Below are 24,960 nucleotides of genomic sequence, written 5' to 3' on the forward strand. Positions count from 1 at the left end.
AAAATGAATAAATAAACATTAAAAAAATAAAAACTGAACATCAAACACCAGGGCATGTATAATTTTTCTTATGTTTTCTTGTAGAAGTTTTATAGTTTTGCATTTGCGTTTAGAATGTTCTAACTTTAGTTAATTTTGGTGAAAGATGTTAGACCTGTGTCTAAGTTCATTTTTTTACATATAGGCATCCACTGTTGTAGCCCCATTTGTTGAGAGACTGTCCTTTCTTCATTGAATTGCCTTTTGGCTTTTGTAAAAAATCAGTTAACTATATATGCGTGGGTCTGTTTCCGGGCTCTCTATTCTGTTCTATTGATATATTTGTCTATTCTTTTGCCAGTAACATGCTGTCTTGATTTCTGTAGCTTTATAGTAAGTCTTAAGATCTGGCAATGTGAACCTCTACCTTTGTTCTTTTTTCAGTATTATGTTGGATATTCTTAATCTTTTTTCCATTTCGTACAAACTTTAGAAATAGTTTGTTGATATCCATCCGCAAAGTAACTTCCTAGGAATATGACTGGAATAGGATTGAATATATAGATAAAATATGGAGAATTAACACTTGTCTAATAATGAGTCTTCCAATTCATTAACATGGAATATCTTTCCATTTATTTAGATCTTAGATTTCTTTCATAGGTATCTTGTAGTTTTTGCATACAGATTCTGTACCTATTTTGTTAGATTTATTCCTAACTATTTTTCTTTTCTTTTTTAGGTGGAAGGGAGATGCTACTGTAAATAGCATTTTTAAAGAAATTTCCAATTTCAGTTGTTCACTGTTGATACATGGGGAAACAGTGACTTTTGTTTATTAACTTTGTCTACTGTGACCTTGTTATACCTCCTTATCAGTTCCAGTTTTTTTGTGTACTCTGCATTTTTCTTCACAGACGTTCATGTCATCTGTAAATAAATGCGGTTTTCTTTCTCTCTTTCCAGTCTAGATGGCTTTTATATATTTTCTTGTTTTAGTGCACTAGTTAAGACTTCTAATAGGATGTTGACAGGAATGGTAAGAAAGCACATCCTTGCCTTATTTCCCATCTTAGGGAGAAAGTGTCCACTCTCCCACATTAGACAGGATGTTAGCTAGATATATTTTATGAAGTTGAGTAAATTTGCTGAAGGTTTGCTTTTTAACTCATGAATGAGTATTGCATTTTTTTTTTAAATTTATGTTTATTTTTGTGAGAGAGAGACAGTGTGAATGGGGGAGAGGGAGAGAGAGAGAGGGAGACACAGAATCCAAAGCAGGCTCCAGGCTCTGAGCTGTCAGCACAGAGCCTGACACGAGGCTCAAACTCACGACCTGCGAGATTATGATCTGAGTTGAAGTCAGCCACTCAACCGACTGAGCCATACAGGCTCCCCGAGTATTGGATATTTTTACAAATTTTTTTTTTTTGTCCTCAGTTGATATGATTGTATGATTTTTCTTCTTTGTCCTTTTTATATGACAGGTTTCATTAATTAATTTTCAGATGTTGAAATAGTTTTACATGCTTGGAATCCCATTTGCTTATGGTGTCTGTTCTTTTTGTGTATTGCTGGATTTGACCCCATATTTTGTTGAGGATTTTTACGTCTATGTTTATGAGAGAGATTGTTCTATAGGTTTTCATTCTTATAATGTCTCTGATTTTGGAATTAGTGTAATGCTGGCTTTATAGAATAAGTTAGAAAGTGGTTTCTCTGCTTCTGCTTGCTTTCTTGCTTTATTTATTTATTTTTTTTACATTTATTTATTTTTGAGAGACAGAACACAAGTGGGGGAGGGGCAGAGAGAGAAGGAGACAGAATCCGAAGCAGGCTTTAGGCTCTGAACTGTCAGCACAGAGCCCGACGCGGGGCTCGAACTCACAAACCGTAGGATCATGACCTGAGCCGAAGTCAGATGCTTACCTGACTGAGCCACCCAGGCACCCCTCTGCTTCTGCTTTCTTAAAGAGATTATGGAGAATTAGCATTATTTGTTTCTTGTATGTTTGGTAGAATTCAATATTGAAACTATCTGGGCCTGGTTCTTTGTTTTTAGAAGAGTCTTAATTATTTATTCAATTTTCCTAATAGAAGGCTATTAAGATTATTATGTTTTCTGTGAGTTTTGGTAAATTATGTCTTTCAAGAAATGTTTCATTTGTTGTTTTTGTGGACAAAGAGTTGTTTGTAATATTCATTTATTATTCTTATAGTGCTCATGTGATCAGTAGTTATGACTTTTCTCTTTTTTTTTCTGAAATTGATAATTTGTATCTTTTGTCTCACTTTTGATTATCTTGAATAGATAATCAAATCTATTGAATTGTTCCTTTCAAAGAACTAGTTTTTGGTTTTGATGATTTTTTTCGATTTTTTTCCTGTTCTCAATTCCATTGATTTCTGTTTTAATTTTATTTTTCTCTACTTGTTTTAGGCTTCAGTGAGATCTAGTGACATGAATTCACTCAGCATTTGTTTTCTTTCCACAAATTTCTTTTTTTACCTTCATTTTTGAAGAGTTTATTGCTAAACATAGAATTTAGTATATCAGGGTTTGTTTTTGTTTCTGTTTTCTTGTTCATAAAAATGTCATTCCATTATCTTGAAGCCAACTCAGGGCTTGAACTCATAACCCTGAGATCAAGACCTGAGCTAAGATCAAAGATGCTCAACCAACTGAGCCATGCAGGTGCCCCAGAAGCTTGATTCCTTTTGATGAGTAATCAACAGTCATTCTCATATTTATTCCTCTTCCTGTTATGTCCCCCAACCCTCTGGCTGACTTTATTATTTTTCTCTTCATAACTATTTTTTTTAGCAGTTTAATCATTATGAGTCTTGATGTGGTTTCCTTGAGTTTATCCTGTTTAGGATTTGTTGTTGGTTTTATGGATTTTTAGTTAGAAACTTAAAAAATTTCAGCCTATTTTTTCAACTTTATTTCTTTTCCCTCCCATTTTATCCTCTCCTTCAGGAATTGCTTAATATGGTTCCACAGACTACTGGTCATTATTTTCAGCCTCCCTGTTCAACTTCTGCCTTTTAATTTTATATTTTGAATTGCTATGTCTTCATGTTCACTTGCATTTTCTTTTATGAAATGTAATCTGCTCTTCTCTCCATTACATAACATTTTTATTTCAGATACTGTATTTTTCAGTTATATAAATTCCATTTTGTTCTTAAAAAAATATCTTCCATTTCTTTTTTTATTATCTCATCTTCCTTTAAATCCTTAAACATTTATAATAACTTTTTATAGTCTTAGGCTGCCAAGTTTATCATCTGCCTCATTTCTGGCATAGTTATCTACTGATTAATTTTTCTACTCTTTTTGCTTTCACATTTTCCTACTTCATAATATGAGTAGACATTTTTTATTGGATTTTGGACCTTGTGAATTTTACATTATTAGGGTTTTTTTTTTTTTTTTTTGCTTTTTGTTGTCTTTAATTATGATTGAGTTTACATTTCTTGAGAATCAGCTGTTAGTTTTGAGGCTTGACTTAAAGCTGTATATGGATGGGTCTAAAGTAGCCTTTTTTCTTGGGCTAATTTAATTCTACCTTATAGTAAGGTACCAATATGTTACCTTTTGAAGATATCTAAAAAGTGCTTTGGGTATTAAACAAGGTTTCTTCTTTATTTGAGGAATCTCAGATGTCTTCCAGTCCTGAGGGAGGTGTGAAGATTTTTCAACTTCTAGCTCTTCAGCAGTTTTCTAGTAGTCATGAAGTTTAATTCTACACATATGCAACTTAATTATGCAGCTAATAACTCAAACAGATCCTCATGCAGATTTCTGGATCTCTTTGTGTAATTTCCTTTTCTGTAGCACTTTACCCTGCAAATTCCATCAGCCTCAGTCCCCCTGAACTCCCACTACTCTCTCTTCAGATTCAGTGAGACCATTGTGTTCTGCCTGTGTCTCTGTCCATGTGCCAATATTCAGAAAGTGCCTCTAGCTTAAAATCCAGGATTATCATAAGGTTTATCTGACATGTTTTCCTTCTAGTGTGCTTCCTGTTTTATAATATCTGAAAAATCTTGTGCCACACATTTTGTCTGGTTATCTAATTGTTTATAGCAGGACAGCAATTTCAGTATCAGTTACTTGGTCATGGCAGGAAATGAATGACTATAGCTCCATTTTTAGCAGAATATTATGTCACAAAAAAGTCTACCCTGAAAGTAATTTGATTTCACACATTATTTAAAATATTTCCTACCACAAAACATGTTTAAAACCGAGAAATAGTAAAATCCTTTAACTTACCTTCTGATTCTATTTTTAATTCAATAAACATTTATAGCCTATTACTATTTAATAGGTAAATTATAGTCCATGTTTATAAATATCTGTATATTAGACTACATGTGAACTAAATTGTATTGTTCTAGGGTGAAGAACTGTAAGTGTCACTAAAAGTACCTAATTTCTCAAATTTATACTACCCCAAATTGATTGCTATCCCTTAGATATTTCTTTTGTTTTGATTCAGTGACTCATAGGTGGGACCACTAAGTTTCTTAATGTGGTGCCAATGAATGTGGCACTTACAAAATTAAGGCTTAGAAGCATCTAAAATAAAGGCAAGTAACCATGGCAGTTATTGTTGTCCAATTCAAATATTAATTTGTGTCACCTTTGTAATATATAGAGCAGTTACACAGATATCAACTACATTATTGCCAACCATGAGTTACTATTAGTGAACCATTCATAATACTCTCTGAGACCACTGTTATTATGGCATAAGTTGGGGATATTCAGCAATAGCCATATAGTTCTTACGTTCCTTGGTAGATATACCCAAACTATTTTTTAATAAATATTGTCATGTGAGGATAAAATAACTAATTGCTTGTCCAGTAGTGGAGTCAGTTTGAAAATAAGGGTTGTGGAACTTTTTGGGAACTGGTATGAGTACTGACATCTGTCTGTCATTTTTTGAGCCAGAAAGGAGAAGGAAAGACCATAATTAACCAGAGAATTCATGTGGAGTCATTGGTCTCAATATCAGGTTTCTTTACAGTATAAAGAATTTAATATATTTTCTTGGAACCTTCAGAATTTTCACTTTTCAACAAAGATCAAAATATCTCTTTATACTGTACTTTAGAGTTACATTCAGTTTATTAATGGCATGAATATGTCATAACCCGATGGTCTCAGAGTCTTACTATAATTCAATAATTGAGCCAATAAAAGAAGCAGTTCTATCTATGAATATAATCTCTACCAATTGTCTGAAAAGTATGGTATGTATATCCCCAGAGGTACACAAGATAATCCTCTGGAGTTCAGGTTATAAGTGTATTAACACTTCTATATATTTTTATCTCATTCTGTTTAAATTTATTTATATTTTACAATATATATTAGTACAATAGTCCGTGTATGTAACTTATACATAAATATACCTAGATAGAGATGTATGATCAGAATTATTTTTTTTTTTTTTAACTGATGGTATGTGTTGGGGAAAAAAAAAGTTTGAATCTATTATTCTATACTGTTGACCAGTGGTTCTTAATTGAGGACAGTGTCTGGAAGCATTTTTGATGGTGATGACTAGGGAATGGGATGTGCTTCTGATATCTCGTGGGTAGAGGCCAGGGGTGCTGCTAAACGTCACTCAGTTCACAGACAGTTGTTCCCAAATCACACTGTAACAAACACAAAAAATTGTCAGGTCTAAAATGAATTTGAGAAATCTTGCTACAGACTGTATTTCCTCTTCTTTGGTGGACAGATAACAAAGAAACGAGTCTAGCCTGTTTCTTTTGTTTTTCATTTCACTGTAGACTACTTGGCTTTCCTATGTGTATATCTATATTTTTCAAATAAGTCAAGAATAGATACCAAAAGAACTGAAAGTACTTATAGATATCCAGAATTTTGGAAAACCAAAAGAATATTCTGAATTAGAGGAAAAGAGGTAGCAAAATATATGAAACCCTGCATAGTCATATCTTAAATATTTGTGTGTGGTTCCACACTCCTGAGATTACCTAAATATGTTCATTAAGTCCTACCTTATGTATTTTATGCATTTGTATCCTACCATACCCCCTTTTTTTTTTTTAACGTTTGTTTATTTTTGAGACAGAGGGAGACAGAGCATGAACGGGGGAGGGTCAGAGAGAGGGAGACACAGAATCCGAAACAGCTCCAGGCTCCGAGCTGTCAGCACAGAGCCTGACACGGGGCTCGAACTCACGGACCGCGAAATCATGACCTGAGCCGAAGTCGGCCGCTTAACCGACTGAGCCACCCAGGCGCCCCCTGACATACCTTTTGATATTTTAAAAATTAAATTGGTATCCTGATTATTCAAATCTAAAAATAAAGCAGTTTCTGATAAGATTGACAGAAGAGAATCCATTATTGGCTAGAATAAACTGTTTTGCAAAGTAAAGAATAAAGAGTATGTGATCTATGGTCTAACTTGAGTTTTTATTTCTAAGTTTATGTGTCTCTCGTACATGATCCTATACATATTCAACTTCATTTGGATTTCAACCTCTGGATGAAAAACAACAATCCTAGTTATAGGATAATAAAGAATAAAGAAGAATAAGCATTCACTATGAGTTTTCCATTTTAGAGCATACATTTTTAGATAGTGAAGATCTGTCCTTATTTGAGTTTGTATCTGAATCAAACATGTCTTATTTGTATATGTACTTGCATGCTTTAAATAAAGATGATTCTAGGGGCTCCTGAGTGGCTCAATTGGTTAAGCATCCAACTCTTGATTTTGGTTCAGGTCATGGTCTTAGGGCTGTGGGATCGAGCCCTGCATCAGGCTCTGCACTGAGTGTGGGGCCTACTTAAGATTCTCTAAGATTCTCTCTCTCTGTCTCCCTCTGTCCCTCCCTCCCTCCTTCTCTCCCTTCCTCCCTCCCTCTTTCCCTCCCTGTCTCCCCCTCCCTCCATGACTTGCTTGCTTTCTCTCAAAAAAATTTTAAATAAAGATGATTCCAAAGAGGCCTATCTCCCAAAAGAGTGGCAAGGATTAGTGACCTCAAATACTAGAAAAATTAAGTAAAGCAGTATTCTGCCACCATCCAGTTGCTTCTACTTTTAATAACATGTGCTAAGGAATGTGAACCAGCTGTTCCTCCCATAACTGAATTGTTAGGTTGATCCTTAATTAAAATGAATCATCTAATTGATACATGAGGTTCTTCCTGAAGTCAGGGGATAAGCCTCTCAGAGTTCTCTCTAGATCCAAAAAGCAGCTTAAACTAGGAAACAAGTTGAGAGTTACAGTCAGAATTAGATGCATTTTGATAGTAGCACTACTCAAACTCTCTGTGTGTGTTTTTAAAAATTTTCAGTCTGTTGGGAACCAATGCTTTAGCAAATATAAAGATGAATAACTAGAGAAATGAGCTGTATTCTTTTATTACTAGATTCAACAGAGATAAACTTGCTCTATCACATTTCTGTGAAGGTTTTTAAATACTTACTCTCCCTTTTTGTATTCATCATGACTCAGCCTTATAGCAAATAGTTTGTGGACTACCAGGGGTTTGAGAATCGAGCTTGGAGTAGTGCTGATTTCAATAGAAATTATTTGAAATAAGATTTCCCTTTCTATTGTTTACATCTTTGGGTTCACTAAGTATAAATTCCTGCCTACTCTCAGTTGAAATACTACCTTCTCTGCAAAATTTTCCTTAACTTCCTCACGGTGCCATGGGTAATCCATGCTCTGTGTTCTCACTTCATCCAAAGGGCCTCCGTTATATCAGTTATTATTTTAATATATTTATTTCATTAAAAGTGTTTTTTTAAGTTTATTTTATTTATGTATTTTAAAATTTATTTTTTTAATTAAATTTTTTTTTAATGTTCATTTATTTTTGAAGGAGAGAGAGACAGAGTGCAAGCGGGGGAGGGGCAGAGAGAGAGGGAGACAGAGCCTGACTCAGGGCTCAAACTCATGAACCCCGAGATCATGACCCGAGCTGAAGTCAGGCACTTAACCAACGGAGCCACCCATTATTATTTCTAATGTCCCTCATTAAAAGAAATTGTAAAAGCAGTCTTTAAGAGCTGGGGACCTAGGATATGTGGCATATAGCAGACAATATGAAAACAATCTGCTTAATGAATGAAATAAATGAATGAGTAAATTGCAGCAAAATCCTGAGGCTGTAAATATCAACACATACTGGATGAGGGAAAACTTCATTTTGTGGAAAGAAGAGGGGCCAGTTTCTTAGTGTCAAAAGTTAGACTTAAGTGAATTAAGTTCTTATAAAAATTAACCCTTGACAGAAAGACAAATGAACACACACACATTTCTTAAGTGTATCACAGATGGGGGAAGAAAGTTGATGGGTGCAAATAAAACAAAGACTCAAACCACTTAAGCTACCTTGCTAGAAACAGTACTTTAAATAATTCTTGGCAAAGGAGATAGGTGTGAGGATGGGGAATGGGTTGAAAGCTAGTGCCCCAAGAATTTGAAGGTAACTTTGTGCTCTACTTCTTTTTTCTTCTCCTTGACCCTCCAGCTGTAAAGATCTGATATCCTGTCATACTCCTTCAATTAATTCAGTGCATATTTGACAATAGCCTACTGAGTACTCTGCTAGGCACCTTGGAGAATACAAAGGAGCTTGCACACGAGGAGTTTAAAATCTTGTGAACAAGTCAGAAATACATAAAACTAACTAAAATACAAAGGAAAATGCATTAGATAGTGTTATAGAAGCATGAATGAAGAAGAAATTTTTAAAACATACATAAATTATTTCACAATTCAAAGTGTTTGCAGAATGCTTGTCAGTGCCTGTTTATGTTTCTTAGTCTGGGATGGGTTTAGGATAGCTGTTATCGATGACATATCTATATTGAAGTGGGTTTAATATTTTCTTTAATAAAACCAATACTTCAGAGATAGATAGAAATATAGATTATATTTATCCAACTTAAGCAACCAGTCAATAAATGGACAAATTTAGCCTCCAAAGCTAGAAGTGAATCTACAGGGGGATGAAAATGAGAAGGAATTTAGAGGCCTACAGTCTTCTACCTTGAAAGTGTGACTAAGTAGATAAGTGAGTGTATTTTCAGTACTTCCCTCTGTGAGGCTGCACAACTATTTCTTTTGCATTCCATCTCTTAGAGGCTGGTTTAGGAGAGAAGGAAGCACAGACGTGTAAGTCCTGGGATGCTGGCACTGCCCTTGGGGAAAGTTCGGATCTTGCATCACTTCTTGGGTATGCGCACATTTCCAGTTCCCACAGAGAAGCTGATCCCTGGCAGAAGGCGGATAGACACGGCCAGACTGAGTCACAACTTGAGAATCAGGGAAATTATTTTTTAAGAGAATAAAGGCCCTTAGTAGGATCAAGTTTCTGTAGCTAAACAGGAAGCAATGAAAAAAATATATCTAAATCTGGATCATTTTGAGGGAATCTGCCTCAACAATTTCAAATGATTCTGCCACGACATAAGTCAGTGTAGATTCATGTGCTTATTACCTTTATTGATTCTCCTTCACAAACATCAACTGATAATCTTCTGTTGCGTTTTAACTCCACCTGCCAGCTGTGTAAATGCCCTTTAAATATGGTCATAGGATAAACACAGGTCATGTATTAAGTGGATGTTAAAGAACACAATAAATGTCACAAATCCTCTTTTTTGCCCTTTATTTCTGACTGAAAATTTATTTGTTGGAAAAGTCTTACAACAGTAAAATAAATTACTTTTGTTTATCATTTTGTGAGTCCTCTATATTGAGAAGATGGAAAATTAAATAGTGCTGTCCTGAAAAGCTGAGGACATAGTTTTATGACATTTATGCTTCATAAAACTTAATTTAAGTCTATTTAGAAATTCTATAACCTTTCTCTGTTTCCTTAAACTTTTTCTTTCATGTATCTCAGCAACTGACATAGGTACTTGATTTATCACTTCTCTGCTTGGATTGAAATGTTCTTTCTGAAAAAGATGTGCTCTTTGTTTCCTTGTAAATAACAACCTATATTGCCTTATGCATACCTGAGGCTTAAGATAATATTTTTGGGATGCCTGGGTGGCTCAGTCAGTTAAGTGTCTGGCTTCAGCTCAGGTCATGATCTCACGGTTCCGGAGTTCGAGCCCCATGTCAGGATCTGTGCTGACAGCTCAGAGCCTGGAGCCTGCTTCAGATTCTGTGTCTGCCTCTCTCTGCTCCTCCCCAGCTTGTTCTTCCGCTCTTTCGTTCCCTTTCTTTCTTTCTTTCTTTCTTTCATTCTTTCATTCTTTCATTCTTTCATTCTTTCATTCTCTCTCAAAACTAAATACACACTAAAAAAAGATAATACTTTCTGCATTAACTAAATTTATATTTCTGGGAAAAAATTCCTTAACAATTAAGTATTTCATGTCTCTTTCTTGCCTTCCTCCCATTTTACATTATTCTTATTTCCCTCCTTTAATACTTCCCTCTATCCATATCCTTGAAGCAACAAATAACTAACTGATTCAAGGAAAACAACTATCTGTAGTGTATGTGACTGTTTTCTCTCCCTACTCTGCCCCTTCTCCTCATGGTATATATTTCAGTGTGATCTTCATGGTTTCAGAGATAATGTTAAATAAGTGCTACCAGTCTGAAGTTAGGTACTTTTTTATTTTTAATTTAAATTTTTTTTTATTTTTTAATTTTTTAAAACATTTTAATTGGCAAATACAGCATGCATCAACAATATCATTATTAAATGGTTCTACCCTTATGACCTAATCATCTCCCAAAGTCCATCTTCAAATGCCATCACATTGCGGGTTAGTTAGGATTTTAACATATAAATTTGGAGGGACACAAACATTTGGTCTATAGCATACACACTCACCATCAATCCATCAATAAAATACACTAAGTATCCATTTCTCATCATTTCTGCTTCTACAACCTTGGAACAAACCAGCGTCATCTTGGCTCTGGATTGGTGGAATTATGAAGTTAGGTACTTTTATTTTAGATCTTTCTCAGGTTTTATTAGTTGATTTAACAAACATTTATTGTGTGCCCACCATTGCCAAGCAGTGGGGTCACTATGGGTCATAAAAACAGGCATGGAGATTATAGCCTTGTGAGTGAAACAGGCATTGATTAATAACCTCACAAGGAAATGTCCAAATACAGCTGCAGTTGTAATAGAGAAATGCATGAGGCTGTGAAGGCCTGTAATGGTCAGGAGAGGACCCCTTCATGAGGTAACCCTTGAACTGCAATCCAGAAGCATACGTAGGAAGGTGATGATGGGAAGAAGATCCTTCCAGAGGGAGCAATGTGAGCAAGAGCCCTGTGGGTGGGAGGGAACGTGGCTGGTAGAAAGGGCTGGAAGGATTTAAGTAAGTTTGTCTTTAAGAAGGAAGCTGAAGGGGTGGGGGAGGTACACCAAAGTATGTTAAGGAATTTTGGCTTGTTTTGCATTGCTTTTAGAAAAGTAGGGGGAAGCCATTGAAAGGTTTTTTGTTGTTTGTTTGATTTTTGAGTGAGAGAAGGTACAAGTAAGCTAGGGGCAGAGAGAGAGAGGGAGAGAGAGAATCCTACGCAGGGCCCACACTGTGAGGACAGAGCCCAAAGCGGGGCTTGAGCTCACCCAATGGCAGGGCTCGAACTCACAAACCGTGAGATCATGACCTGAACCAAAATCAGATGCTTAACCAACTGAGCCACCAGGCACCCCCACTGAAAGGTTTTAAACAAGATGCCATAAATTTGTATTTTGAGAAGATTATTCTGAGTGCAGTAAGAATAATGGTTTACATGGGGCTGTAGTAGAGGTAGTTAGGTGAGTTTAGGATGCTGTTGTAACCCAAGTGAGAAATATAGTAGTTAATTTAGGGAAATGGCAAGAAGTAGATAGATTAGAGAATACTTATAAGGGAAAATCAGCAAGACTCATGGATTGCATGTTGAATGGTCAGAGAGGAAGATGAGTGAGGTTTGGGCTTCTACAGCTGAATGGATGTGGTGTCTTTTATTAGGATAAAGAACATTGTAATGAGACCAGATTTTAAAGAAAAGACCATGAGTTAGGTTTTAAACATTTTGAATTTGAAATCGGCACAAAACATCAAATTGAATATATGAGTATGTTGCTCAGTGGAGACAAGGTCTGAACTGGGTGTAAGTTGATGTGGTACCTGTGAATGATGATGTGTGTGGTGAGAAAATGAAGAGGGGGTGCTAAGGACCCAGCTTTGAAAAACTGCCGACATTTAGACTAGAGAAGAATGAACCTCAAAGGAGGCAAAGAAGGTGTGATTAGAGGGGTTGGAGAAAACCAGTGTTTTTATTTTTTATTTTTTAAAAAAGACTTTAATAATGGCTTTAGAATCATCAATGTTTTTGTTTCTATTTGAAAATGCTTCTTATTTTAAATGACCATTGATTCCAACACTTGTCAGTTAAAAGTAATCTTCATTTGGCCTCTCTAGACATATCTTTGTCTCTTCAACCAGAAACAGTTATGTCCGTGTCAGGTGTATCTTTGAGTTCTGCTTAGAAAGGAGGTAGTTTTTGCCACAGGAAGTGTTTCATCGGGAAGCAGATGTTCTCTAGTGATAGGAGATGGGAAAGGGATGTTTGTTATTAATTACTTAGCTTTATATAAACAAAGACTTTGCATTTTTGAAAGATGCCTTCTTCTAGTTAAGAGAAATGACTCCTATTTTTAAAGTTTTTCATGAGTTGATCTAAGGAGGTATGTGCTGTCTTGTTCTAGTGACAGAACTCCAGAACTCTTCGTTAATTGTAGCATATGTCACGTCTTCTATTACACAAGAGCATGTGGGATATATAGGATAGAATTTCCGTATAGAAAGGGTATGTCTTAAGATAGGAAACAGTGGCAGACTGTTTGCAAACTGAGAAAGCTCAAGTTTTGCCTTTTCATCTCTGTTTGCTTCCCTTAGTTGAAGTAAATCTGAAAGGACATTTTATGAGAAGATGATAGCCTATCTTAAACTTTAAAAAAGAAAGAATTTTAGCATTTAAACTAAATAACAGTAGAATAACTGGACTTAATGTCACACTTACACTCTTGAAGCCTAAAATTTTCAACTGTGTTCTTGGAAATGCTAATTTGGAAAATGCTAATTTAAGGAGGTTATGGAATCTTGAACTGGGAATTGGGATACATGTGGGTTATTTGCTTGTTTGTTTGTTTGTTTTCTGTTAACTAAGTAACTGTGGACAAATCTCTATGCCCTGCCTTTATCTAATTGTTTGAAAGAGTTGGTTAAGTTGATCTGCAATGACTTTTCTAGTTCTCTGTTCTCTAATTCAGATTCTGAGGGTTAATGTTAAGGCTTTTATTTTTGCTGTGGGTAGATTTTATGTATAAGTGTATAAATTTTTAATATAAAATTTAAAAAGTTATATGTGTTATATGTAAATTTCTACTTTCAGAAGGAGCACAATATACATGCTCATTATAAAATTTCATATATTTCAAAAATTAATAGTATAAAAATGAAAATCTCTGGTAATAACAAAAATAACAGTAGATTTTGTTGTTAAAAAAAATAAAAGAAAATAGCAACCAAGGAAGCAAGAATATACATTGAGGAAAAGACAGTCTCTTCAATATATGGTGTTGAGAAAATTGGACAGCTATATGCAGAAGAATGAACTGAACCACTTTTTTACATTATACACAAAAATAAACTCAAAATGGGCTAAAGACCTAAATGCAAGGGCTGAAGCCATAAAACTCCTAGAAGAAAAACATAGGCAGTTGGGTATCGGCCTTAGCAACATTTTTGTAGATATGTCTTCTCAGGCAAGGGAAACAAAAGCAAAAATCAACTATTGAGACTACACCTAAGTAAAAAACTTTTGCACAGCAAATACACCATTAACAAAATGACAAGGCAACCTACTGATTGGGAGAAGATATTTGCAAATGATAATGTATCCAATAAGGGGTTAATATCTAAAATGTATAAAGAATTAACAGAACTCAAACCACAAATAATCTTATTTAAAATGGGCATAGGACCGAATAGACATTTTTCCAAATAAGACAGGCATCTGACCAACAGACACATGAAAAGATGCTCAACACCACCAGTCATCAGGGAAATGCAAATCAAAACCACAATGAGATATCACCTTATACCTGTCAGGATGGTTAGACTCAAAAACAGAAGAGATAATGTGTGTTGATAAGGATGTGAAGAAAAAGAAACCCTTGTGTACTGTTGATGGGAATGCAAATTGGGGCAGCCACTGTGAAAGCAGTATGGAGGTTCCTCAAAAAATTAGAAATAGAAATATCATATGATCCAGTAATCCTACTATGAGTATCTACACAAAGAAAATGAAAACACTAATTTGAAAAGATAAATGCACCTCTATCTTATTACAGCACTGTTTACAATAGCCAAGATTTGGAAGCAACCCAAGTATTCATGGACAGTTGAATGGATAAAGAAGTGATACACGTGCGCATATGTGCATGTCCACACACACACACACACACACACACACACACACAATGAAATATTAGTCATGAAAAAGAATGAGAAATTGCCACGTGCAACAATATGGATGGACCTAGAGGCTATTACACCAAGTTAAAAAAAACAGAGAAAGATAAATGTCTTATGATGTCATTTATATGTGGAATTTAAGAAACAAATGAACAAACAAAAAAAGACAAAAACCAGACTCTCAAATATGGAGAACAAATTAGTGGTTGCCAGAGTGGAGGTGGGTAGGGGGATTCATGAAGTAAAGGAGATTAAGAGTACAGTTAACTGTGATGAGCACTGAATAATATATAGAATTGTTGAGTGATTGTACCCCTGAAACTACTGTAATACTGTATGTTAATTATACTTAAAAAAAAAAAAAGCCACTTCTCTGCTGCTATTCTGCTTTCCAGCAGTAAGGTCTCCTGCTGATTTTTGCCTGCTTTTAACAGTTGACCCTTGAACAATGCAGGGGTTAGGGGCACTGACCCCTGTGCAGTCAAAAATCCACATATAATTTTTGACTGTCCCGAAACATAACTAGTAATAGCTTGCTGTTGACTAGAAGCCTTACTGAGAACATATTTTATATATGCGTTTTATACTGTATTCTTACAATAAAAAATAAGCTAGAGAAAAGAAAATGTTAAAATCATAAGGAAAATACATGCACTGTACTGTACTGTATTTATATAAAAATAAATCCATGTATAAGTGGGCCTTATTGTTGTTTAGTGATCAGTTGTATATGGAAGAGAAGAGAAAATACAGTCAGTTCTGTTATCATGCTTGTTTTCAAAACCAGGATTTGTACCATGTGATTGATATTAAGGAACAATTTGAGTGTTGTGTGAATTTTATGTTTGCTTATGTGGCGTTTGTCTGAGAAACTAGCTAAATGCGGAAAACTGTATCCAGTTAAACTGTGTCGAATAGGAGATACTCAGAAAGCATACATTTCAACCAACTAGCAGCTACCTCAGTCCGCCACTGTGTTGTAAGCCACATCCATCCCCCAGGGTGCCCCAGCTCTCTTTCAGATTTCAGATAATCCTCCTTTCTCTACTTGGCGAAAAAGCAGAGGCTGCACCCTTCTGACTCCCATTCCCACAGGCAAACTTAAAGTTTTTTTTTCAAAGTAACTGCCATATTTATTTTAGCATATAGGTGTTTCTTAACCATTTAACATGTATAAAATGGTCTACAGTTTTTATTAGCTTCTTATCTTTCTTACGTGTCATTGTTACAGTTCCTGAGTGTGGCTCCCCAGCCCCATCTTCCCCATAAGCCCTGTAGTTTTATTGTACAATTTTGTATAGTGTGGTTATTTTTAGGAATGCATGTTACATTATAGCAGAATTGAATGTAATCACAGCATCTCAAGATCAAGAGAAACTCAAAAGAAGTTGGTTCTATCCTTGTGCCTTAGACTTGGTAAAAATCCTCTTAGTAACTTCTCTAACACCTTGTATACTTTTCCCTTCCTTATGTAAGCCTTTCCTGAGCAACTGGCAGTTCCAAGAGGGAAGCAACCGTGTCTGTCCTGTTCTTTTTTGTTCCTATAGTCCTAATACAGTGCCTGATATATGGTAGGTGTGCAATTACAATGTGACATCTTACTCTATGCAAATGTAAGTACTTGCATACTCACTTAGGGAATTCAGATGTTTCTTTTGATTTAGCAACCAGAATGGTTCTTAAAGCTATGCTTTAAATATTACAAATTATTATCGTGAAACTTTTTTCTTTTTTTTTTTTTTATCTTATTTTAGGGAGAGGAGAGAGTATGTGAGCAGGAAACAGGGGCAGACAGAGTGAATCTTTAAGTTTGTTTATTTATTATGAGAGAGAGCGTGTGCGCGAGTGCACCACTCAGGGAGGGGCAGAGAGAGACAGAGACAGAGACAGACACAGAGACAGACACAGAGACAGAGAGAATCCCAAGCAGTGTGTGCTGTGAATATGGAACCCAATATGGGGCTCCAACTCATGAACGGTGAGATCATGACCCAAGCTGAAACCAAGAGTCTGACACTTAACTGACTGAGCTACCCAGGTGCCCCTAATTTTTCTTGAAGTTTATTTATGAGAGAGAGCATCTTTTTTTAAGTTTACTTTTGTTTATTTTGAGAGAGAGCTAGAGAGCAAGCAGGGGAGGGGCAGAGAGGGAGACAGAATCCCAAGCAGGCGCCGTGCTGTCAGCACAGAGCCCAATGCAGGGCTCAAACTCAAAACCCTGAGATCATGACCTGAGCCGAAATTAATATTCAGTTACCAGCTGACTGAACCACCCAGGCACCCTGAGAGAGAGAGAGAATCTTGAGCAGGCTGTGTATGGAGGTCGATCCCACCACCCTGGGGTCATGACCCGAGCTGAAATCAAGAGTAGGACACTCAACTGACTGAGCCACCCAGGTGCCCCTGTGGAAATTTTAAAGTAGTTGATTGAAACTTGAGGTCGCAGAAACATTCCTGTACTGACCCTTCAATCAGCAGCCAATTGTTATAGTAGGATTTATAATGAATGTGGTAGTTCAGTGAGTATCATTGTTTCTAATTTTAAAAGACTATAAATCCTGTGAATATTTTCTTAAAAATTCCTGAATTCATTATATATATTTTGAGAAAACTCAGAAAATGTGGAGTGGCAAGTTATTGTCTTAAATTCAGATGAAAGATAAAACTTGGAGAAATAAGTAACAAATAATATTAGGCTTTCATAATGATAAAAGATGATTGAAGCATTTTTCGACTCAAATGTTAGCAGTTGTGAGAGAGATGAGTCTTCTTTATTTCTTTAACTGTTTTTTTTGTTTAATAACTTTTTTTTTTGTTTAATTTTTTTTTTTTAACGCTTATTTATTTTTGAGACAGAGACAGAGCATGAACGGGGGAGGGTCAGAGGGAGAGGGAGACACAGAATCTGAAACAGGCTCCAGGCTCTGAACAGTCAGCACAGAGCCCGACGCGGGGCTTGAACTCACGGACCGCGAGATCATGACCTGAGCCGAAGTCGGCTGCTTAACCGACTGAGCCACCCAGGCGCCCCTCTTTAACTGTTCTTCTTAGAGACTGTCACTTCCTCAGTCTGTTGCTCGTTTGCTTTCTGATTTCTCCTGAATCTTTTTCTGTGTTATTTAATATTTTCCAGTTCCATATTCCTTAAATAGGGAAGTTTATGGTAAGAAGAATTGTGGCGCTTCCTTAGAAGGATTAAGTTGATGAGTTTAGGAACTATGATAATTATTTTTACCTTACCTATTTAGTGTATAAAAGAATTTCCTCATTTAACATTGAGTCTCTGAATTTCACGAGGTCGATTACAGAGCTCAAGTTCTACTCCTGTACAACTCTTCTCAAAGTTATAGTCTTAATTTAATTTTCCACTGAAGTGTCTTAATAGGGGCTAATCTTGATCGACTTCCCTCTCCCATAAAACCTGTGGAACTAGATATTTCTTTACATTAGTCGAAAGATACTCTGAAACAGACACCATTACAGTGTTATTAATGAAAATATCTGTATTACAGGCTGAAAGGAAATAGTCGTGAAATTTTAAAAATTTCACTTGCTTTTTCTTTTTAAGTTTATTTATTTATTTTTGAGAGAAGAGAGACAGACAGAGCGAGCAGGGGAGGGGCAGAGAGACAGGGTGAGAGAGAATCCAAAGCAACCCCCGCACCGTCAGTGAGGACCCCAATTTGGGGCTTAAACTCACAAACTGTGAGATCATGACCTGAGCCGAAACCAACAGTCGGATGCTTAACCAACTGAGCCACCCAGGTGCCCCAAATTTTACTTGTTTAATATTTTATTTTGATGTAATTTCAAACCTATAGAAAATTTGCTAGAGTGCAAGAAACTCCCGTATATCCTTTACCTAGGTTCAATAATTGTGTACGTTTTGCCCCATTTGTTTTATCATAATGTATCTACTTTTCTATGCATAGTTTTTTTCTTGAATCATTTGAAAGTAAGTTGGAAACATCATGCCCCTCCCCTATGTCCCTAAATACTGTGTGAATTTCCTAAGAAGAACATTCTCTTTTGTAATCATAGTAAAGCTATCAAAATCAGGAAATTTAATGTTGATATGATTCTGTTATCTAATCCATAATCCATATTCTACTTTCGTCATTTGTCTCAATAATGTCCTTTATAGCTATGTTTTCCCCAGTTCAGGATCCAATCCAGATCATGCATTGCTTTTAGTTGTCTTTCTTTAGTCTCCTTTAAATTATAGCAGTTTCATAGCTGTTTTTTTTTTTTTCTTAACCTTGACATTTTTGAAGCAGACTATTTTAACACCCACCTGTGCAGACCTTAATGAATGGCATAACTTGCTTCAGATCCCTTTTTTGTGTGAGAAACAAAATGTGGCTGAAACTGAAAAAAAAAGTTATTTTGTAGATTTTTAATTTGAATGTATGTGATATTGCTTGTGATTAGGTTAGACTTAGGTCAAGTATTTTTGCAAGAATAATACATGAGTATGTATCCTTCACAGTTCAGCATTTCAGGAGGCACATAATGTTAGTTCCAGTATTTGTATGTATGTATGCATTCATTCATTCATTCATTCATCCATTCATTCATTCATTCTCTTTGGCATGTTTACTTCTTTCCTTAAGCCTCAAATACACAGAAAATGATTTCAGAATTGCTAACTCATAACACTGACTAAGCATACCTACTAACTGGAGTTTGATATTGCTTACAATTTTTTAAGGTAAAATTTAATTATGGAAAAGTGCATAAATCTTAAGTGAACACTTGGGTGAGTTTTGATAAAAACATAAACCCATACTCCTATCTCTGTGACAGAAGGCTTCTTGGTGCCCCTTTCCTGTTAATAGTGTCCTTCATCATTGACAACTACTTTTCTGGCTTTTTTTTTCATTATAGATTAGTTTATCCTGTTTTAGAACTCCATAGAAATGGAGTTATACAGTATGTACCCTTTTGTGTCCATTTCCTTTTGTTAGCATAGTATCTGGGATATTCGTCCACATTTTTTTTTTTTTAATTAATAGTTCATTCTTTTTCTGGTTGAGTAGTATATCATTGTATGAAAATACCACAATTTGTTTATTCATTCTACTGTGATGGGCATTTCCAGTCTGTGGCTGTTTTAAATAAAGCTACTGTGAACATTCAGGTACAAGTGTGTATATTTTCATTTCTCTTGAGTAAATGCCTATGAGTGTAACCACTGGGTCATAGGGTAGATGTATGTGTATCTTTATAAAGAAAATTTCAAATTTGTCTCCTAGTAATTGTACCATTTTATGTTCCCATCCCCAATTATGAGATTTCTGGTTGCTCCACATCCTCACCAACACCTGTGTTATTAGCCCTTTAAATGTTAGCCATTCTTTGGATGTGAGTGATGTCTCATTATAGCTTTAATTCATATTTCTCTAACTACTGATGAGATTGAGTACTTTTTTATATGCCTATTGACCATTCATGCAACTTTCTTCTTTCTTTTTTTCTTTTTCCACACAGCTTTCTTTGTGAAGGGTTTGTCCAACTGTTTTGGCCTATTTTTAAATATTAGGTTTCTGTTTTACTCATTAGTTGTAGTTCTTTATATATTGTGGTACAAATAGTGAGGTATTTGTATGGTGAATATTTTCTCCCATTTTTTGACTTGCTTATTGATTTTCTTAATATATCTTCTACTGAACATAAGCTTTTGATTTTCATGGACTTATATTTATTAATATTTTCCTATTATGGTTAATGCTTTTTGTGTTCTAAAAAATCTTTACAATCAATTTGCAAATATATTCTCCTATGGTTTATTTTATAAGCTTTTTTGTGTTCTAAAAAATCTTTACAATCAATTTGCAAATATATTCTCCTATGGTTTATTTTATAAGCTTTATAGTTTTATATTTTGCATTTAGGTTTATTTTCATTGCAGATTAATTTTTGTAGAAAGTGTGATATGCCATAAATAGAGATTACAGCTTAATGTTTATTGTGTTTCTCTATGCAAAGTCAGATTTCTGTTTTTTGTTTTTTTTTTTTTTTTTTTTTTTTTAATTTTTTTTTTAAAATTTTTTTTTTTTCAACGTTTATTTATTTTTGGGACAGAGAGAGACAGAGCATGAACGGGGGAGGGGCAGAGAGAGAGGGAGACACAGAATCGGAAACAGGCTCCAGGCTCTGAGCCATCAGCCCAGAGCCTGACGTGGGGCTCGAACTCACAGACTGCGAGATCGTGACCTGGCTGAAGTCGGACGCTTAACCGACTGCGCCACCCAGGCGCCCCTGTTTTTGTTTTTAAACAGGAGAAAATGTTATGATTGTAAGACACTTTGATTTGTTATGCTTTTGGGAAAGCCAAGTACTTCATCATTTCTTTAACATAGAAATGTGTAAATTTAGAGACTGCATAAACAAAAATGAGATTATTGCCTTATGATAATGGAAATAACTAGAACATTTAAATATACACACACACACATATATATATATATGTGTGTATATATATATATATATAAAGTTTATTTATTTGAGAGAGACAGAGATGGTGTGAGTGGGGAAGAGGCAGAGAGATAGGGAGAGAGTGTATCCCAAGGAGGCTCCATCCACACTGTCAGTGCAGAGCTTGATGCGGGGCTCTATCCCATGAAACCATGAGATCATGACCTGAGCTAAAACCAAGTGTCAGGTGCTCAACCGACTGAACCACCCAAGCACCCCTAGAACATTTTAAGATGTTTAAAAGAATAGATAGTGTACAAGGCACCTGGGTGGCTCAGTCGGTTAAGCGTCTGGCTCTTGGCTTCGGCGCAGGTCATAATCTCATGGTTTGTGAGTTCGAGCCCCACATTGGGCTCCAAGCTGAGAGTATAGAGCCTGTTTGGGATTCTCTCTCTCCCCCTCCCCTCCACTCATGCTCACCCTCTCTCTCAAAATAAATAAACTTAAAAAAAAAAAGAATAGATATGGTACTAAATTAACTATTTCTACAGCAATGAGACTTCGTGTGAGAACTGTTCTTCATTGTACATGTTCTACAACTACATGAATAGTTTTTTTAGTTTTCCAGATGAGATTATTTTTTTCTACAACTTGCAAAGTGATTTGATTGCCATGTTATAAATCTTTTATTGGTGGTCTAAAGTCTGTCAGGTTTTCCATTTGAAACCCCTATTTTCAGGAGCAGACATTTGAAAAAAAAATTAACCAGCCAGAAACTTGGCATTCATGATCTTGGTTCACTATAAGGTACTTGCTTTAACAAAATTTTAAATAGTCAGCTTTTTTTTTTTAAAGTTGTAAGCAGCACAGAGAAGAGTAAAGGAATTTCTTTGTTTAAACAGGGAATATTTTTCCAGACAACTTATCCCAATTAAATTTACAAAGCAAACTTTCCCCTTCTAGAAATCATTTAAGTATGTATGTTCCTATGTTCTATTTCCCACAAGAGACTACCTCAAGACTTTGCTTTTACTTTGCTATAATTCATAGCAAATATCCTTGATCCCTGTTCTCTTTTCTGTTCATTTATGCTTTTAAAATTCTCCCTAGTATATTTATTTATATTTAAAATGGCTTTAAATTTTGGCATTCTTTTTTTCATTTTTCCTCCTTGTAGTGCCTCCTTGAACAAAACAGTATACGCCTCTACCTATTGGTTGAAAATCAATATTAATTTTGAGAGAAGATGTGGTATAAATAGCAGTGATTTTCTTGAAATTAAATTTCTGAAATACAGACTTTAAAAACTCTTCTGAAGAGTCGACACTTAAAGGGCAGGCTTTGAGGCAAGTTTTCTTTCTTCTTCCGTACAGTGTGGATGTCAGCTTGAGTACTTTCACAATCTGTTTTTAACCCACTGTCATTTGCATGGTGAACACTTAACTGCTATTGGTCCAGAAAGGTGTTTGTGGGTTTTTTGTTGCTCTTATTTCACTTCTTATTTTCTTTAAAATCATTTCCTGAAAACTTAGTACAGAAATGTAACCTACTGCAGCAAGCGAGATGATCTTCTGGAAATCTTTACTTTTGCTTCACTCTGAGGATAATTTGCTTCAGGCAAGAGATTTTTGGGTGCTGCTGAAATTTCGGAGATCTGGGAAAATGGGGTAATAACATGACACCAGCTCTTAAGCAGCAACATCTGCTGTGGTTCAAAGCCACACAAAGAAAGCTGCTTAAGCAGTTGAATATTTTGGACTGCACGGACAAGTGTGGTTCAACTGCAAAGACTGCAGAGTGGAGGAAACTTAAAGTTTAGAGAAGTTGTTTAAAAATGGAGTCGTGGAAGATGAGCATCTTTAAGAGACAAACATCACCTTGTCCTCCAAGCTATCGAAGATCTTTGTCAGAACCTGCTTATGCAAATTCAGAGATAGGAACAAGCTTAAAGAATTATCCTTGGCGTGGTCCAGTGAAAAGCAAGAGGAAGAAAAATGAACATGCTGTTTCCAACCTAGGAAAGCCACTGGGTGCTTATCGGTGGCAAACACATCCCAGCTTTAGGTGGAAAGGGGGCAAAAGGGAGAGATGGCAGACTAATAAAGGAGACTTGGATGAACCACAACAAAAGGTCGTGCCACAGATGGTTGGTAATAATGCTTCTTCCTCTGCTAATGAGGTCCTTGGAACATCAACAGAGAAGCTGAACCTGGTCAACACCCGGTCACTTCGGGTTCCATTCACCAGATCTATTTCCGAGCCAGAACCCCGCTGCAGTATCAGATTTGGTAGACCGTGGCCGACTTCAGTGAGGTCAGAGGAGTCTGAGCAGCAGGGATATTTCATCCGTGGCATTTTTTCTACTCTTTCCAATGGCTTCTCCAGGATGCTGAGTTTAAGAGGAGAATCAACCAATGAGCCAGTAAGAGAAGGTATATTGTGATGAATAAGGGTTGAAAAGGAAGGGATGGCTCAATTTTAATTACTATTGAAATTTTAATTACTTGTGTTTTATAATAAGATAAGCCATTCTATTTGCTCATTATGAAGCAAATTTAATATAATTTTTAAAAGTGATAAACACTACTACAGAAATCCTCTTTCAATGAATGATGGCAAATAAAAGTAAAAAATGGATTTGGTTAAATTAAGGAATTTTTTATGTTATACTCTTAAATTCTGCTATGGAGCCTGTATAAAAGGTTTTTGTTTTGTTTGGGGTTTTTTTTGGTAACCCCTTTTTTAAATCTCCATTGATCTACTTTTGCAAGTTAAATGCAGTTTAGAGGAGAAATAATCAAATAATTTCCTCATGAGAAAGTTGAGAATTAAACAGAATTTCTATTATTATCCCTTCATAAAAACTGACAGATATTAGAACTATTTAGAGCAGAACTGTATTGACAGCTTTTATTAGGTTGGAATTATGATTTGCTTATGTCATGAAAATACACAATTTGAATATGGAAGCAAGAGATGCAGATCTTCAACTTGTTCAGATGACAGTGGAGAAGTTTGTGTTTGATTCATTTCATACAAAAGAATCATCAGTTTTTTGTTTTTTTTTTTTTTAATCTCATTTAGGACTTGTTTAAATTTAAAAATGTTTTCTATTGATGGTAGCATTGTTAAATTCAAAAAAAAGAACTCCAAGTTTTATCTGATTGCCTTGGAAATGATTGACCTTATCTGCTGAACTATTTCAGTTGTGTGTCATGACCCATATTTGTTTGTTTGTTGTTTTTGGAAACCTCAGCACTGACTCTGATAGTATCTCCATCCAGTTGAGGCCATTTTTGGACAAGCTCTTACTATTAGAAAACTTTAGCTTATCTTTCCTATAAGGTTGACCATATCGTGAAAATTTAAACTCCTTAGGAAATTATGGGAATTGTTGAGGAATTTTGTTGTTGGAGTACAGTCTAATTTCTTTTAAAATGAAGATGAAGAATGCAAAAGGGTGCCATATCAGTGAAAAATTAAGTAATTTTCCAAATATAGGTGTGACAATGATTCATTATTCCTCCTAAACCTTGTCCTCCCTAGATTTTCTTTTGCTTAGTGAGTTTTAATGATACTGTTAAGTTTATCTGTTTGCTTCTTACCCTTGGCTTATGAATAATTACCAAGAGTAAAATCTTGTTGCTGTACCTGTATTAATATTCCATTAAAATTTTTGAAGGACTAGGTTGTTGGGTTTCCTTGGACGCCAGTACGTGTGTTTCCTTGTTAGGTGATGACAGGATGATGTAAAGACGTGTCAAAGGGAATTAAGAGTTTGTAATAAATTCTTAGAATAGGTGCTTCTCAAGGGTTAATATGTGTGCAGTTGATAAAAGAAGGCTAGAGGATTTTGAGGGTTTGGGTTTTTTTTTGTTGTTGTTTGTTTGTTTGTTTGTTTGTTTTTTGTCTTCATAAAGATTTTGGGCTTTTGTAGTTAACTTTCGGTTTCTAGTAAATTTGCCAAGCTGTCGACTGCCTGCTGTGTGTCATGTGCTCAAAGACTTCCCTACTTTTTATACATTTATGGTTTACTTAAGGAGATA

At 35.5% G+C, this 24,960-nt stretch overlaps 1 protein-coding gene across 6 annotated transcripts in view; it reads left to right on the top strand.

The window, feature by feature from the left end:
• The window catches only part of RASAL2 (RAS protein activator like 2), a 364,251-nt gene that overhangs the window by 100,391 nt on the left and 238,900 nt on the right, over positions 1-24,960 (top strand). For 2 of the 6 annotated variants that reach the window (XM_030303459.1, XM_032591838.1), the window contains exon 1: positions 22,441-23,346. The exons of 2 other annotated variants lie outside the window; for them this stretch is intronic. In XM_030303459.1, the coding sequence (XP_030159319.1) occupies positions 22,749-23,346 (598 nt within the window). In that variant the 5' untranslated portion in view covers positions 22,441-22,748. Of the gene's footprint in view, positions 1-22,439; positions 23,347-24,960 lie in introns of those variants that run through there. 2 more of the 6 variants (XM_032591839.1, XM_030303457.1) reach the window with 2 other exon arrangements.

This window comes from Lynx canadensis, chromosome F1 (assembly GCF_007474595.2).
Source record: "Lynx canadensis isolate LIC74 chromosome F1, mLynCan4.pri.v2, whole genome shotgun sequence".
In the NCBI taxonomy this organism is placed as follows: Eukaryota; Metazoa; Chordata; class Mammalia; order Carnivora; family Felidae; genus Lynx; species Lynx canadensis.